Source organism: Cataglyphis hispanica, chromosome 8 (assembly GCF_021464435.1).
Source record: "Cataglyphis hispanica isolate Lineage 1 chromosome 8, ULB_Chis1_1.0, whole genome shotgun sequence".
Lineage (NCBI taxonomy): Eukaryota > Metazoa > Arthropoda > Insecta > Hymenoptera > Formicidae > Cataglyphis > Cataglyphis hispanica.
This window is the reverse complement of record NC_065961.1, coordinates 7,940,226-7,952,642: the sequence shown is the minus strand read 5'-3', so window position 1 is coordinate 7,952,642 and position 12,417 is coordinate 7,940,226. Positions and strand designations below refer to the sequence as shown.

At 29.1% G+C, this 12,417-nt stretch overlaps 3 protein-coding genes across 8 annotated transcripts; 1 reads left to right on the top strand and 2 right to left on the bottom strand.

The window, feature by feature from the left end:
- Positions 1–459: 459 nt before the first annotated feature.
- Positions 460–2,717, bottom strand: LOC126851608 (phospholipase A2 phaiodactylipin-like). Of its 3 annotated transcripts, none has more exons than XM_050595735.1 (6): positions 2,530–2,717; positions 1,778–1,964; positions 1,434–1,636; positions 1,260–1,332; positions 969–1,055; positions 460–719 (listed from the first exon to the last, which is right to left on the bottom strand). In XM_050595735.1, the coding sequence occupies exons 1-6, from the start codon at positions 2,561–2,563 to the stop codon at positions 539–541; spliced, it is 765 nt and encodes a 254-aa protein (XP_050451692.1). In that variant the 5' UTR covers positions 2,564–2,717; the 3' UTR covers positions 460–538. The 3 variants fall into 3 exon arrangements, with proteins under 3 accessions (XP_050451692.1, XP_050451691.1, XP_050451690.1); XM_050595734.1 differs by having other exon boundaries at positions 1,778–2,243; positions 2,530–2,615; XM_050595733.1 differs by lacking the exon at positions 2,530–2,717 and adding an exon at positions 2,323–2,523 and having other exon boundaries at positions 1,778–2,243.
- A 434-nt stretch (positions 2,718–3,151) lies between these two features.
- LOC126851607 (uncharacterized) lies at positions 3,152–7,095 on the bottom strand. 2 transcript variants are annotated; one of them, XM_050595731.1, is made up of 6 exons: positions 6,984–7,095; positions 6,018–6,241; positions 5,765–5,940; positions 5,225–5,401; positions 4,353–4,710; positions 3,152–3,506 (listed from the first exon to the last, which is right to left on the bottom strand). In XM_050595731.1, exons 2-6 carry the CDS (start codon positions 6,202–6,204, stop codon positions 3,355–3,357), a joined length of 1,050 nt encoding a protein of 349 aa, XP_050451688.1. In that variant the 5' UTR covers positions 6,205–6,241; positions 6,984–7,095; the 3' UTR covers positions 3,152–3,354. The 2 variants fall into 2 exon arrangements, with proteins under 2 accessions (XP_050451688.1, XP_050451689.1); XM_050595732.1 differs by having other exon boundaries at positions 5,225–5,383.
- On the top strand, positions 7,037–12,310 carry LOC126851604 (peroxisomal acyl-coenzyme A oxidase 3). Of its 3 annotated transcripts, none has more exons than XM_050595727.1 (12): positions 7,037–7,173; positions 8,424–8,574; positions 8,685–8,813; positions 9,014–9,169; positions 9,240–9,387; positions 9,475–9,765; positions 9,892–10,058; positions 10,146–10,389; positions 10,540–10,773; positions 10,882–11,036; positions 11,249–11,542; positions 11,633–12,310. In XM_050595727.1, exons 2-12 carry the CDS (start codon positions 8,446–8,448, stop codon positions 11,720–11,722), a joined length of 2,037 nt encoding a protein of 678 aa, XP_050451684.1. In that variant the 5' UTR covers positions 7,037–7,173; positions 8,424–8,445; the 3' UTR covers positions 11,723–12,310. The 3 variants fall into 3 exon arrangements, with proteins under 3 accessions (XP_050451684.1, XP_050451683.1, XP_050451682.1); XM_050595726.1 differs by lacking the exon at positions 7,037–7,173 and adding an exon at positions 7,810–8,080 and having other exon boundaries at positions 8,435–8,574; XM_050595725.1 differs by lacking the exon at positions 7,037–7,173 and adding an exon at positions 7,811–8,070.
- The last annotated feature ends 107 nt before the right edge of the window (positions 12,311–12,417 follow it).

Below are 12,417 nucleotides of genomic sequence, written 5' to 3'. Positions count from 1 at the left end.
ACTGCGAAGCAATCGTTCTATTTGACACAGTGCGATTACATCCACTCTAAAAACAAAGCGCGCAAAATGTTATTTATTTAGAACGTTTTGAACCTGAATTTCAGGTTCAAACCATTCTTAGCCAAAGAAATATGTTTTATTTCTTGTGGCTCACGATGCCTTGTTCAATGGATGATATTAAATATTCATAATATTTTCAACCATCAAATAAACATGGATAAATATTTTCTTTATGGCTGGATCTAGAGGAAGATTATTACGGTGTGTCCGTTTTGAGGATCACTGAGAGGATAAATGCATGCATATTTAAATCGCTTTTTTGGTTGAGAAATGGTCCAACGTTTAGGATTAAAACTTTTTAAATAAATACAAAAAAGAAGAATTTGCATACTGTTTACAGCGCTTGACTTCTAATTAGCCCACTTCTCTTCTAATTTTATGGACATTTAATATCAAAACTTTTCATTACTATTTTAATATATATTTAATTTACATGTATCAGTATATTATGTACAGTTATGATATACATCGTCGAATTCTAATATTCTTTTTTCACAGGTACAAACTTTCTTGACGAGGAAGAATATCGGTTTTTCTTTGTGTCTTCTATACATGGAACTTTGATGATATTGAAGTATATCTGTCCCATCAAATTTGCCGTTGGATGATTGGCAGCTTTTAAACATTGATAAAGCGTTTTGTCGCAAGTACAATGTGATCTGTGAAACAGTGAGATACTTGCTTGATACTTGAATGATTGTCTTGAGGAGAAAAAGAGAGAGAGAGAGAGAGAGAGAGAGAGAACTGTGAGACCATTAACAAGTAATAAATAATTTTGAACATTGTTAAGAATGATTAAGGAAATAATATAAGATAATAAATTGTGACGCTCAAAAACGCAATAAAATACTCATTAAAAAAAATTGATTATTAAATTTTTTTTAGGAATTATCGATAAAAGGTCTTACTTAGTATACAAGGAGTAATTTGTAAGATTGTATCGAGTCTGTTGAGCTCGGACTTTTATAGGACAAAGATCATGGGTACGACAGCATCTAAAAAATACAAGATTTATATTAAATTGACTTTAAAATTAATCATACGAAGGAGAGAAAAAGCAATCAAGAACCAGCGCGGTAATTTGTGCACATAAATTTTATTCAAATTATATTGATATTTTAATAAAGTTAAAATTAATATAATTTGATCGAGTCTTTAGTTTATTTTGAAATTAACATTTTCGAAAATTATCGGTTTACCTGTCGATGTGAGGTAGATCGCCCAGATCATGATAATTTTCAGCTATGTCACCCGTACCACACCATTTTGTGCCTATAGTAATATATGTATACATATATTTAATCTTTGCCAACAAATACTGTATAAAATTCAAAATTGTGTGTGTTTACATAAAAATGATATAAAAAATTGACCTGGTAAAATACCAGAGAACAGAGTGATTGAACTAGCGGCTCTGCTCAATGCGTTCATCGGCAAAGCGGACGTGGCTTTCACCTGGAGTTTGTCTAACAATTCGCACTGTTGCATGAGTCTCGTTATCTCCTGAAAGGATACCACTTGTGGTTGTAAAATCATAGACAAGTTTCGTAAAACTTCGGTAGCTTCGGACGGCTCACTGAAAGAGACACAATGATGCAAGTCAAGATTGCGCAGAATTATAAAAAGAAGAAATGACGACTAGATATATAACTGACTAAGAACCGGTTTTGAAATGATCTGATTATTACAAGCAGTGACCTTTAGGGAAACCACTTACTATACTTCGATAATATTGCAATCGCGTAATTCATTGCTTGGACCGAGATTGATCACGGCCACTGTCTGTTCGTGGTAAAAAACGACTCGTATCTCGTCATTCGAAGGCGCAGAAGGATTTGATACAATGTCGCCCAGTCCCTTGAATGTGCTTTTGAAGAATGTCGGCTGCGCGGTCAAGCTGCATACTGATGACACGATGAAAAAGAACATCAAGCGCATTGAATGCATCTTCTTCTTCAAATCGATCTTGAGTTTTCATCAATTATTCGAATATTTCCCGTTACGTGATTTTATACTTGATCAAAATCTTTATATTGTACATTTCAGGGTTTTCTTCGCGAAAAGAAGATAATTCCGATATAAAATTTGATATTTTTTGTTTGAACTTTTTGCGTAAATGCAAAACATGAGCATCTGCACATTTTGTAATTATTTACAAATCACATAACGATTTTTCAAAGGATCTATAAAAGAAAAAGTAAAACACTCGGGATCATTTTCTTCACTCGCACGGAATAATAGTTTGAACGGAATCAAACTTACCTCTCGTCGTATTTTGAAATTTTATTTGGCACATGCAAATTTTTGCGGAAATATTTTTTTAACAAAAATTCTTTTAATATTATGTAAAAAATTATCACAATATAAAAAAAGCAAAATAAACTTTTTTAAATTGATTGATATATACTGTTCGCATTTACGTATATCAAGAACCGATCACAACAAACTAGTCGATCACAAATGATGTACCTGGCATATAATATAATGCACCCATATCCAACATCAATCGTACGGACGAACCAGACTAGTCGATCGAATGGCTAAACGTATATAGATACGATGGACACCCGCGCATATTAGCTTCCCTCTCCTTCGATCGCCAAGTATTACATGGTAGCAGATGCCGGTGGGGAGACCTACATTCGTGGGGGACTAGGACGAAGAAAGTGGGACGAAACAGCGGAATACAATTCTGTAGTATGTAACTGCAAATTTATGGAATTCCCCGTAAAAAGAAAAAAGGGAGAGAAAGCGCGATGTCTCGTCGAATTTCTTCGCAATCACGCGAGAATCTTATCGTAAGCAAAACTTCAGGACAAATTTTTACAATTTATATAAAAATATATATTATATATATATATATATATATATATATATATATATATATATATATATAAATCTGTAAAAAAATTTTAGTGTGGATATAAATCACAATGTCTTGAGAAAACGCTAATAGTTTTAAAAATCATCTTAAACTCTCTTGTTGGCTTATTTATAATATAAAACATATAAACATTGTTTATAAATGTTTACATCTTAGCAATCAAAATAGCTCTGTGACATTTTTTATATGCAATAATAACATAATAGATTGCCATTGTGTCGTCACGTTTATTGAAGCTGCGAAATTTCGCTGGTGATTCGCGATAAAGCATTATTTTATATCCGCAACGCGAATATTTAATGTTTTCATTGTCATTTTAAGATTATGACAACAGTGGTTCATAAACAATGCCAATAGGACTGATAATTTTATATATAAATAATTTTGATATCATCGTTAAACAACGATATTTAACAGTGACTCTGCCTCAGAGAATGGCACGAAGGGTTCGATTTGTTCGCGGCGCTCGTTGGATATTGACTTCCTGTGCGAGTTGTACTCAACGTGATGCTTACGGGAGTCGCATTGGACAGTTGCAGTCTAACTGGACACTGTCTATATCCTGTAATAAAAAATGAAAGAGCATTATAGTCTCACCGCATTTTTATATAATGCGGTAGCAGACACAATAGTATTTTTAATATGCATGCACACAGAGTTTGTGACAATAGATAATATGAAATAGAAATATAGAAAGTTGTATCATTACGTAAAACAATTTGCGGGAAAATTGATTTGTTTCATAAAAAATTTTGTTTCTTGATTTTTAGAATGAATCTAAATCGAATTTCATATTTTACGCGTATTTTAAGCGTATTTCGTTGAAAGTATAATAGCTTTTTTATAATTCTTTTGGTTAAAACATCAATATTAATTTGCATGTACGTTTATGATTAATGAACAAAAAAATTCATTATCAAGATGCATAGATAATTTATAAAAACAAATTATTTGTTTTTGCAAATTAACTTGTAATGGATTACAAGCAAATTGCAAGTTTGGCGATTCAGTTTCCGGAGTGAATCGTAAACTAAATATTTCATATAATAATTTGATTAAGACATGAAGACATATATTTATATACAAAAAATTAAATTAAACAATTATTTATGAATTAAAAGTATATAATTAAAAGTATATCAATTATTGACTCATATATGTAATCGATTATTTCAAATATGTACAAGAAATATATTTCATAGAATTAAAAAAAAAATATATATATATATATATATATTTCTTGTGGTATCAATCAATTATTTAATTAATACATAAATAATTAAATAAAATCTACATTAAACAATTTAACGAATAATTGTTTCTTGTTTTCTTAATTTGTATCGCAAAATATGCGCATAATGTAAGTAAATAAAAGATGCTTCAATAAACAAACAGAAAAATTATCTACCGGCATGATGAGGCCCGGAACAGTGGCAGCATATAGGATTATTGCGTGGCCGGGGACAAAATTCGACGCTATGCGGCTCGCCGCAGCGGACGCAACGCGGCAAGTGCCGACAATTGGCAGCCACGTGCCAAAAACCCTGACACCGGTAACATTGCAGTACACCATCTGCTGTTTGCGGTACACTCGACGTCTCCGGAGAATTATTCCCGTAATCTGGCGGTGCACATCGCGACGATATACCGGAGGAACATGCGGTATTACCGCGCCACCAGCGTTCCGGAACGGCGTTGAAACGTGCCACCTCGAAAAAATCCAAACCTTGACGTAATAAAGCTTCGTAATGGCCCGCGTCGAAGACCTATATGAGAAAGGAGCGATAAATATCTTACTTTTTTATTCCATTTTATATTATGTTTATATATTAACAGTTATATTAACAATTTATTATATAAATAATTAATAAATATATATAAATAATTTATATTGACAATAATTTTCTACGACAGATTTATATTAATATTGACAGCTACCTTTCATCTTAATTTTTTCGTTGCAAATAATACAAGAGAGCTACCGAGATATAATTGGAAAGTTGACTTTCGAAACTTGTTAAACGTATCTTAGCTATTTCATAGAAACCTCGTACAAGAACCAGTATTTTTACAATGACATAATATGTATATTTTTGTGCAAATTCAAGTAATGACTACATAATCTAAATTTTAATTTAAGCTTAGGTGCGTAACTATTTTTTTACGTCTCAATTTTCATGGTATAAAATTAATAAAATTAATAAAATCCTTGACTAGAGAGTTATCAAATATGTTATCAATGGAGTGTTATCAATGGAAACAAAGATAAGCGCTTTTTACCTCTACTCGAACAAAGTGTCGCGAACGTTCGACATTTGCAGCGACAATTCCTTGCTTTGTCAGAGCCGAATTTATATCTTGGAGTGGTATGGCCCACGGGACATCTCTCAGAAGTACAGCTTGATGATATCGAGAATCTCTCGCTGAGAATCGTGCTACCTTATAGAAAAATATGACCTATATATATATATATATATATATATATATATATATATATATATATATATATATAATACCTTATAGAAATATATATAAATTTAATCGAAAAACTATTTTTAAATATAAATATAGTATTTAAGAAATATAGCACTTATGTTAATATTTCATTGAAATTCGGAAATGAAAAAACGATTATAAGCTCAGAATAACATTTGGTTATAAAATAGTTTAGTAGAAAATTATAAACATAATTCTAATATGCAAAATAAAATATCTCTTTGCCCAAAAAGATCATATATGCAACGTTTTCTATCTATATGCAAAGTATTCTATCTCTCGATATCTGGTGGTGTTTAAAAATAATATAAAAAAAATTTATACTTGTACAGGTCTTCCAAACACGCGGGCTAAGTCGCCGCGTTGCAATAGTTTTTCAGCATCGTTTTCTCTGGCAAAAGCAGCTATTAGACCGCACGGAGTTTCAGAGACGCGCCACGTTGACATCGGTTCGGAAGCTACAATAGCTTCTTCGAGATGAGATCGTAATAACTCACAACCTGATCAATTAGATTACGTGAAACATAGTAAACGAATTGTAAGTTTCTATCTTTAGAATAAATTAGATATATTGCACCTTGGACAGGATGACCTTGGTCTTGAAGGCCGCCAGCCCGCGAAATGTATAAAGAGCAGGTGAATAGCGCCTCCTCCTGAATAGTGGAAACTTCATTATTATGCGACGTCAGGTTTAAGTTTTTTTTATCCGTGTGATTATTGTCTTTGATCCTGCTCTGTACAGAAGAATTTGCGTCTTCCTCCATTTTGATAGCCACGTACTCGTGATAATAACTTGAATTTCTATATACATAGAAAAGCAATTTTTGTACATACATAATTTTTGTACATTTTGTACATATATGATTTCCATTACTTATATATATTAAACATATATTTTTTTCATCACAAATGTATTATAAATTTATCACACATACATAAAATATTACATTTATGCTTAATTATTAACAAAATGTGATATACAAATTATAATAGGCTAATTATAGTCAAAACGTAGTCGTTATCATGTAAATATTTATATCACAAATTTCTATTTCAAATAATAAGGATTACGAAAGAAAACAAATGTCGAGTCATTTTTATATTATTATTGATTGTATTATAATGAGCGTCGGCATAAATAAATTAGCATTCTTATGATCGTTTTTGAAAGAAACATTCATTAATGATATAAAGACAAAAATAGAATTTAAATCAATATCATAACAGCCTTTACCATATTCCATCAAGATTTTATATCCACAAATTTGTTTATTTCTTTTTAATACGTAATCTTATTGATTAGCAATTGATGAGCAATTGAAATTTCTAGTATATTTATTTAAAAAAAAAATTGATGCTAAGAAAGAAATTTTTTTTATGATTATTATAATTTAACATTTTTTTGTATATTTATGATATTGATTATGATTATGAAATAAGCAATCTGAAATACATATCGTATCGTGGTCGTTTTAATTGATAATTTATCGAGTAATGTGCCGCAAGTTTTATCTCTCTTGTCTTGAAATCGACATCGATTTACCTCGAATATCTTCTCTCTCGCCTCGTTAACGCAGAAAGACATACGGGCACCGAGAGGACCAGGAAGAAAAATACGGCCCATGCTGACGACGGACGCCATTCGTATTCTCGCCTCCCTTCACGATAGTCGACAATGATGAGAGAATTTCAAGCGTTAATATCGCACTGTCATCCAGTTACACATCAAAATCGTGAGACTTATTTATATATTGTATATATAATTTCTATTATAATATTGAAATTATATTGTGATATATATATATATATATATATATATATATATATATATATATATATATATATCACAATATAATTTAAATATTATAATAGATATTTATATATATATATATTTTAACATCGAAAATTGAATTTGCATAAAAAATGTATCCTGCGCATGGATATTTTAATTCAGAATTAATTGAAAAAATTACTGAAAATTGTTATTATATTATATATAATATTCAAATATACAGCACACAAAAAAATTATATAAATTTTTCCAAAATTCAAAAAATTATAATATTGTAAATATGCATATTTTTATACGATCACAAATGTATTACAAAGATTTTTCAAAATCATCATAGCTGTGTACAAGAGTGGAATCGATAATAATATTTTTCCGATTGATTTATCTTATCGACTGTTGATTCTCTCGTATCTCTTAGATTAAGATGGCGCTTTTAACGCGTTTATTATCTTAATTTTCATATTTTTATTCTCGTTTATTATTTTAATAAAAAATAGAAAATAAAAATCAATAAAAAAAGATAATTTATATATATAAATTTTATACATTATATATATATATAACATTATGGAGGGAGCGTGATAAGAATAGAGATAAACGTGAGATTTTTTCGTTCACTAGACTTTAAATTGTAATTAAAATGAATAATGACTTATGAGTTTTGTAAATAGTACAAGTTCAATGTACAAAGTTCAATATACATTTTAATCATACTTGTACTGCATAATCAATTATATAAGATTGCAGTCCGTTTAATGCAATTCTCGTAACAACGTTCTGAGGAAAACGGCGATCGAATATATAAGAAGAAAAAAAACGTAGCAAATTTTATCCGATTGTACGTATACGTATATGAAAACTATCATGTATAATCTTTCTCTATTAATTCTTGTAAATTCCACATTCTTCCTCTTTTCCGGATTAAAATAATGTCATAATATTTCGGTCTCAAAGTGCTTGAAAAAAATCTACAGAAATTTATATATATATTCTTTGACATTTCTGTAGAAAATAATCCTTTGGAAAAAAAGTTAAAAAATTTAAATATTTTTTTTATTAATCAAGATATTCTATTGTTAAAATAGAATTTGATAAAATCAAAATATGCCAATATATGACCTTTGAAAAGTTAATATTAATATATTAATAACTTTTTCTTTAGTTGTTATTTATAATATATTGTCATTTTAGTTTTAAAAGAGGAATTAGCGCAATGTCTGTTATCAAAAATTTGATAAAGGATTTACCTAAGGGACCATTAGATGCTTATAGAAAGCGGGCAACATTTGACTGGAAATCATTCAAATTAACTTTAGAGGGTGAGGATGGTGTACGATTTCAGGTACTGGAACTGATAAAGTTTAATATATGCATTACATATCTATATAGAGAGCTATACAATTTCTGTTACATACAACTATGTAACTATATCATAAATGATTAAATGTTTAGAAAAAATTATGGAAACTTATCAGAACTCATCCAGCATTTCAAAAGTCTTCAATAGAGTTAACGAACTTGGATGAACTTCGAAGACGCTGCAATGCCCAAATGGTAGCATTTCACCAGAATGACATAGAGGTAATTAACTAAATTAATTATTTATAATTTAAATTATTGTATAACTCTAATTATATAATAATTATTTAATTACAATAATATTATTACGTCAACTTTATCATAAATTTTTTATATTCATACAAAAATATCTTAAAAATATTTTACTGAACTTTTATTTTTTTATTAGAATTTGATGTATAATTTTTATACAATCTTTTTAGCCAATATATGCTCTAGAAAATTTTTTTTATACTTTGCAATATAATGGCTCTATACCTATAAAATTAAGCATCTTATATTCTATGGTACCAAATACTATATTAGCATTAGGTACTGAACAACATCATCATCTTGCAGGAGAATTTAGCAGCGGAAATGTATGTATAAACAAAATAATAATGATTATTGTAAAATATATAATATTCATTATGTATTTTAATTGTTTAGTATATTGCCTGTTTTGCTTTAACTGAATTTTCCCATGGCTCTAATGCAAAAGGCATGCGAACCACAGCAACATTTGATATAGCGACAAGAAGTTTTATTCTTCATACACCTGATTTTGAAGCTGCAAAATGTTGGGCAGGTGGTTTAGGTGAGATAAATTATGGCAGACAAGTTTAATACTGAAGTATCAATCAAGGCAATAATGCTTGATACATTATTCTTTATGTATACTCAGGAAAATCTGCTACGCACGCTCTTATATTTGCCCAGTTAATTACACCAGACGGAGTGAATCATGGTCTGCATGTTTTTATCGTACCAATTCGTGATCCAAAAACTCATTTATCTTTACCTGGTGTTACCATTGGTGACATGGGTGAAAAAATAGCACTTAATGGAATAGACAATGGATTCATAATATTCGACAAGTATTCTATATCACATACTTGTCTGTTAAATCGTACAGCAGATGTTACCAAGGATGGAAAATATGTACTTGCAATAAAAGATGAACGAAAAAGATATGGTAGGTATTAGCATTAATATAGAAAAAATTATAAGTGCAATAATATTGCTATATTGTTTTTTTCCCATGATTGATTCCATTTATATCATTTATCCATGATTGATTAATTTATTTGTGTTGATGTAGGCTCATCATTAGGTGCTCTATCATCAGGTCGTGTCAGTATTACTGTGATATGTTCGCACTATATGACTCTCGCGCTAACGATAGCCATACGTTATTGTGCAGTTAGAAAACAATTCGGTCCTACAAACAAAGATGATGAGCTACCAGTTATAGAATATCAAGCGCAAGTATGTATATTGGATTTTCATGTCAAATTTGGATATAGAAGATATAAAAATTGTAATTATAATTTATGCAAGATGCATACATTTTAGCAATGGCGAATCTTTCCTCATTTAGCTGCAACATATGCAGTAAAAATATTTTCTAACACATTTTATAAAGAAATGATAGAATTATTTTCGGGTCGTTTCATGGAAAATTCGAGCGCTGATCTAGAATATAGAGGGATAGAGATACACGCGTTATCTTCCGCAGTAAAACCATTATGTTCATGGATCGCTCGTGATGCGATTCAAGATTGTAGAGAGTCTTGCGGTGGTCATGGATATTTGAAGAGTAAATGCAAATCTTTGTACAAACTTATATTATTTTAATTATATATATATATATATATATATATATATATATATATATATATATATATATATATTATATATATAAATTAATATTTTAATAATACTAGTCACCTTGTTATGTTGCTAATAGTGTCGCGTTTGGGTGACATAAGAGCTGAAAATGATGCAAACTGTACATATGAGGGTGAAAACAATATACTTATCCAACAAGCAAGTAATTGGTTGTTAAGCCAATGGACTAACATAATTAATAAACGAGCTGTACCATCTCCGCTGGGTTCTGCGGATTTCCTTGTTGATGCAGAACAAATATTGAATATCAAATTTGATCAAACTACAGTCGAGGATACATTGAAACCTAAAAGTATGATAAGAAATTAATCTTAATATAATAAAATATATATTTTATTTTAGAAGTTATTAATCTTGTAAACGATTTATGCTACAATTAATATTAATTTCTCTATTTTAGATTTGCTCTTGGTTTTTAAGTGGTTGGTGTGTTATTACTTAAAAAAGACATATCAACATATGAATGATCTCAAATCAAATGGAATGTCTGATTTTGACATAAAAAACAATTCCCAAGCATTTTTAGCACGGACTTTATCTCTTGTATATGGAGAGGTAAGCAAAATATGTGTGTATATTTTTTAATTGGAATAGAGGAAATAGCAAATTATACCTCAAACAGTTTGCATCAAAAACTATTAAATTGAAAATTATAGACTTAATTACCAAGGAAAATGCATATGCATTTTATATATAAACAGATTTACTGTATATTAATTTATATTTAATAGAACAAAAATGAATACAGTTAATTTTTTTTGTTACAGCACGCTATAATGATGTATTTTATCAGATGTTTACAAGATCCAAAATGGAAAGAAAATGAACGAGAGGTACTGACAAAATTGTGCTCTTTATTCGGAACTGTAACCTTGGAAAAGAGATTGGGAGATTTGTATGGTGGTGGCTATGCTTCTTCTAGTAGTAACATAGATGATTTTCTGCGAAAAGGAATTATAACATTATGTAGGGATTTATTAGACAATGCGGTTGCGCTGGTTGACGTCTTAGCACCGCCGGATTTTATACTTAATTCTCCTCTAGGAATGTCTGATGGCGAGGTATAATATTACTATTACATTGAATATTTTACATTATTGCATATATTTACTAATTTCCATATGCAATAAATTGAAAACTTTTTTATATAGGTATACAAGCATATGAAAGAGTGGATATTTAGCAATAAAGAGAACTTGGAACGTCCATCATGGTGGAAAGAGATTCGATCCAAGTTATAATATATATAGTATAAATATCGCGATTATATATATATATGTGAGGTATTTCATAATTATTCCAATTTCTTTCTATGGGTTTTACATGAAAAGTTTGAGACATGAAACATTTGAGAGAGAGAGAATAAGAATCCGAAATAAACGTATGATATAACGTGTTTTTAATATAACGGTATCGTGTTTTTTACAGAGTTGCGCATATATATATATATATATATATATATATATATATATATATATATATATATGTATGCACAACTTTGTAATGTCACGCACATGTATGTATATGTAGGAGTTTGTTATATATTATGATAGTATCTCAATATTAAATTGTTATACATTATATTACTTTAGATGATGAATACTTTAATATCAATTGTTATTAGACTATATGTAGATTATAATTGAACTATATATATATATATATATATATATATATATATATATATATATATATATATGTGTATATGGAATTAATTTTTGATACATATATAAAACTTTTAAATTTTGTTAAATTTTTACTAAAATTGTTTACTAATATATATTTTATTATATACATATTATACTCAAAATAAAAATTTTAATTATTAATCGCTTGTATATTTTAAATTTTTTAACTAAAAGCAAAATCAAGTGCGAAACAATATTTTTATAAATAGTCTGAACCACAAATATATATAGAAATCTGTGGTTTAAAT